The sequence below is a fragment of the Mandrillus leucophaeus genome, unplaced genomic scaffold (genome assembly GCF_000951045.1).
Source record: "Mandrillus leucophaeus isolate KB7577 unplaced genomic scaffold, Mleu.le_1.0 Scaffold197, whole genome shotgun sequence".
NCBI classification, from domain to species: Eukaryota; Metazoa; Chordata; class Mammalia; order Primates; family Cercopithecidae; genus Mandrillus; species Mandrillus leucophaeus.
The window spans coordinates 3,597,820-3,603,164 of record NW_012101998.1 but is presented as its reverse complement, the minus strand read 5'-3'; the positions used below and the strand labels follow the sequence as shown (position 1 = coordinate 3,603,164).

At 36.0% G+C, this 5,345-nt stretch overlaps 1 protein-coding gene across 1 annotated transcript in view; it reads right to left on the bottom strand.

The window, feature by feature from the left end:
• ARIH1 (ariadne RBR E3 ubiquitin protein ligase 1) overlaps positions 1 to 5,345 on the bottom strand; it is a 148,283-nt gene that overhangs the window by 66,746 nt on the left and 76,192 nt on the right. Inside the window, 1 exon segment of the mRNA XM_011978612.1 lies at positions 684 to 828. Coding sequence (XP_011834002.1) covers positions 684 to 828 — 145 coding nt within the window.

Here is a 5,345-nt window from a genome sequence, read left to right as displayed (position 1 = left end):
GTTTTCACCATGTTGGCCAGGATGGTCTCAAACTCCTGGCCTCAAGTGATCTGCCTGCCTTGGCCTCCCCAAGTGCTGGGATTATAGGCATGAGCCACTGAGCCCAGCTTCAGTTCAATAAATGTTTAGGAAGGATATTTGTACTTAGGATTAACATCAGTTATTTGGTTGTCTTCCTTATCGCTGGTTCTGTTCCAAGTCGGTCCCCACATACCATATTTAACAATCTCCATTTGAATGGATTTGATTAAGTGAAAATTTCATCTTTTGAAGAATTCTGAGAGTTCCCTAGCAAATAGTATTAACAATATTTATGAGTGTTTCTGGATATTTAAAAAATACAGTTTAAATCTATTTTAATTTGGATAAGAAACAATTCTACTCACTGCCTACCTATTACACAATTCTCCCCGTAGTGATAAAATAAACTCCAGAAAGATTTAGGTCTATAAATGACAACTTGGATAAGTTGTTGCTGCTTTAAAAAACAAATAGGGGTTGGAGGGAAGAGGAACCAAGCTCTTACTCTTTTCCTTCCTTTCCTCACACTGAATACATTGATAGGTTATGGCTTAGAGGCTACTACTCAAAGTCCCACAGATTTTCCTTTGTCTAAATAATGGAAGTTGATTTACCCTCTGAAATACAAAGTCAGCACTAGCCTTAAACTACCAGATACTCACCGAGTTAGGGTAGTTCAAGTAGCAGATCTGACAAGGCATATCCTGTGCTGATGACCTTGTATTCATCTGGCGTGTTCGAGACTTTTTACTTGGATTAATTACATGACACTCAGCAAAGAGCTTCTCCAGGTTTCCATCAAAGTACCTGCATTATTTAAACAGAAAGGATAAGAGCCCAGCAACTGCACACTGTTAGAGCTCTCCAAAAACCTGATTTTCTATAGGGAAAAGCAAGAAGCTGAATTAAAATAAAACAAGATAATAACCTTTTTACTCTGAGGAAATAAAAGCTATATGGTACAAATTATAGCAAATTAAGGTGTGTGTATACATGTGCATATATATAATATTGCAAGCAGCAAAAAAAGCCGCAAAAATTCAGTCTACTCTCATATATATGAGTATATACATGTGTGTGTGTATGTGTGTGTGTGGGTGTGTGTATACATATATGTAAACTAGTAGACTGAGTTTTTGCTATTTTTTTTTCTAAATTTTGTTTTTAAATAACTGAATCTTGGGAAGTTAAGCTATTAGTATTTTAACAGTACTGCAACTAAAACTTAAGGATTAAATATTACTCTATGAAGAGTAATATTTTACATGGGTAGGCTATATTTTATACAAATGAACTCATGTTCTTAATAATTTTAGTTAAAGCAATTTAAACATATTAGCTTTAGTAAACAATTTATCTTACCACACAAATCATCTTAAAAATACAATTATTACATGTGTCTCATTCTACATAATAGACTTGCTTCCTAAACTTTCTTTTGAAATATTTTTAATTTACTGAGAAAGGAGAAGAAATATAACAAAAAAGTGTAACTTCAAACATTTTATATAAAATAAATTACATATTAGCTTTTCATAAAATATGTATCTAAATACAGAGGTGTTCCATATCTAATACATCAAGAGTATATGCCAAGTACTACCTAGAGTTTTAACTAAATAGCAAACCTCTGGACAGAAGATAGTAGAGCAGACCTTAAGCGGGAGTGGGCGGGGAAGATAGTGGCAAATACTTAGCACAATGTTTCCAATTAATTCAGATAAGACATGTTCCCTGGCCTCCTGAAATAGCTTACTATTCAAAAGGGAAAAGCAACAGATTCGAAAAAATTTAAAAAAAACTTTTCAATTTGCAAAACCAATATAACCAGCAAAAATAATGCGTAATCTGGTCAATTACTTTTTAGGCTGTAAAGCCCAGGTTACAATAACTACAATGCTCTTTATATACAAACAGGAGATTTTCAATTTTAAAAGTAATTCAATACTCAAAAGGAATTTCCAATATTTTTAATTAAGGTCTTATTTAGGCTTTGTGTCAAAGGTTACTATATCTTACTGTACCTCCAGAAAAATCATTCAAATGAAACAAACCACATCACTTCTCCTAAGACTAATAAATATCTTTTTTATAGATACTTTGACTAACAGCATATTTCAATGAAATCATATTTTCAATTGAAATGCCAACACATTACAAAAAGGAGGATTATCAGAAAGTTAAAGTTGTCAGGAACTCATATAAATAGAAAATTAATGTCTCTGATGATTCAGATAATCAGAATATATCTACAGCAGAAAATCAAATGCTTTCCTACAATTTTGAGACACAGTCCCACTCTGTCGCCCAGACTGGAGTGCAGTGGTGCTATCTCGGCTCACTGCAAACTTTGCCACGGAGGTTCAAGCGATTCTCCTGCTTCAGCCGCCCGAGTAGCTGGAATTGCAGGCCTGCCACCATGCCCCGCTAATTTTTGTTTTAGTACCCAGGCGCGGTGGCTCACACCTGCAATCCCAGCACTTTGGGATGCGGAGGCCGGTGGATCACTTGAGGTCAGCAGTTCAAGACCAGCCTGGCCAACATGGTGAAACCCCATCTCTACTAAAAATACAAAAAAATTAGCCAGGCACAGTGGCGGGTACCTGTAATCCCAGCTACCCGGGAGGCCAAGGCATGAGAACTGCTTGAACCCAGAAGGCAGTGAGCCAAGATGGTGCCACTGCACTGCACTCTAGCCTGGGTGACAGAGCGAGACTGTCTCAATTTTTTAAAAAAAGATAATATAAAATACCAACTTTTACCTGAAAAACTGAAAGCATAAGAGACTAACACTAAATATTAATTCATAAACCAGCTAAACACCTTGTTTTAAAAAATATTCACGCTCAGAAGACAAACTTCTGTCATCCAAAATTTGACAACATGGAACTAATGACTCTCACACTCTGGTTAACATTCTGGACAGTCTTCTATGAGTATAGAGCCACACGGACATGTGTCTCTAATTTCATATAAATAACACCCTAGTCCACATTTCTAACCTGCTTTCTTCACTAGACAATATCTAACAGACATCTTTGTCATTAAATGTCTACATTTTTCATTTTTGCACAATATTCCACTATAGTTATTTACTATAATATATCTAACCAATGTTACTCTGAAGGACATTTAAATGTGCCACATAAAAACAATCCTTGATTAAAATCTTAGCCTATCAGATAGGGAAAAATATCTAGACTTAACTTGTATTTCTTTATTAGTGAAGGTGAACACATTTTTCTGTGGTGATCTTATTCCTTATTAAGTTCAGTGTGTAAAGAGGAAGAGTAAATCTTTGTTTCATGGATTGCTTTCTTTCTCCCATTTCTTTCTTGTCTTTCAGCCTTCTTTAATGGTGTTTAATTATCACTTTAAAATTTTTATGTAGGCACATTTATCATGCTACCCCACTCTGATTTCTGCAAGTTTATACTACACTTTAAAAGACTTCTATACCCAAAGATTTTTTTTTAATGGAAATTCATTAATGATTTAGATCTCACCTTTAAACTGTTTCTATTAAAAACTGTTATTTTTGCGTACTAAGGAGTGCGGGATTCCATTTCATTTCAATCCATTTATTGAAGGTTGTCTCATCTATTGGAAACACTTTTTCCCACCTTTAGGTTCCAGCTTACGCCTGACTTCCTCAAATAAGTGATCTCTGACACCTCCTCACTTCCAGCCCCATTAGATAAGGTTCCCTTGAATTACATCCCATTGTTACTCCTAGTCCTTTGCAGCACTTAACAACATTACTAAGTGTAATCACTCTTTATGTTTGCTCTGCTAGAAGGTAAACCCCAGGAGGACTACTTTATTATTCCTGGAGCCCTAACGTCTACAGGCATGTTACAAGCACTTAGTTTCTTCTTAAAGAGTAACTGACTACTCTAACTCTCCGCACTGACCTGTTTACCATATACCAAAATTTCCTATTTAGACGACTTTATTCCTGGACTCTCCATTCTAGTCCACTAATTTGTCTGCTCTTGTAGTTGATAAATTCTCAATATTTGACAAAGATCCCTTTATCATTCTTCTCTTACAGAATTTTCTCTGCTATTCTTCCATATTTGTTTTTTCAAGTTAAGTATAATCATTGTTAATTTTTTTTAATCCTGTGGAACTTTTACTACAATTGTATCAAGTAAACTGAAAGAACTGACTCTATAATATTGTCTTCCTAGCCAAGAACAAAGTATCTTTCAGTTTACTTCAATTCCAATTCCTATTCAGTCCTCTCAACAGTTTTATAACTTTTTTTCACTACGTAAATCCTGCACATATTCCAGTGACTTTATTCTCAGGTATTTCAAGTTCTTTTTGTTGGGAGAAAAGCTGCGTTGGGAGAGAAGCTAAGGCAGGGTTTGCATGTCTGCTAGACTTGCTGGCTCCTTACTTCTAGCACTCCCATGATCTCAAGTAGCCACATGTTTCAAAGAAAATGCTAAACCCTCACAGCTGTAAGCTCATTCGCTTGCTACACCGCTTCCTTTCAACCCCCACATCCTCACCACCTGTTTCTTTGTTGAATCACTAATAAACAGCGTGGGCTCCCAGAGCTCCAGGGTTCGCAGCCTCCATACTAGCCTTGGCTCCCTGGTGCCACTTTCTCTGGTCTTTTTTCATTCCTTTGACTCTGCTAGACGTGGTCGCCCCAACAGTCTGGTGTTGGGTCTAATCAACCCAATACTTTTACTGTCAATCTGAATTCCTCTGCTTTAGATAGCTTTAGTACTGGAGTTTGTAACATTTTTTAAAATAGCATATATTGGAGTTAATAGCTTCTTTAAAAAAAATAGAGGGTCAGACTATGTTGCCCAGGCTGGTGCACAGCAGCTTTTCACAGATGCAATAATAGCATACAGCCTTGAACTTTTGGCCTCAAGTGATCCTCCTGCCTCAGCTTCTTGAGTATGTGGGACTACAGGTGCACACCACTACATGTGACTTGGAGTTTATAGCTTTTTTTGATCCATTCTAGAAGCCACCAAATGAACTTTCAAATACTGCTAAGTATTTTAAATGAAATATGAGTGGGAAGCTAAGAATCCACTCATATTCTTGAGGGTAGTAGGCCTAGAAATCTTCTTTTATCAAAGTTTCATGTATTTGTTCTGATCTGTATTTACTATATGGTCCGTTCACCCCTGACTCCACAATCTTTATTTGGAAATTACTAAAATCTAATTTAGTTTTACTAGGAGTTGCCTGTGTAATTAATACTTAAATACATTTCTTATGAAAGTTAAATAATACATTGATCATCCTTTTGGTTTTGGTTGCAGCTTCCTAAAGCTCTTCCCAGTTGATTATAG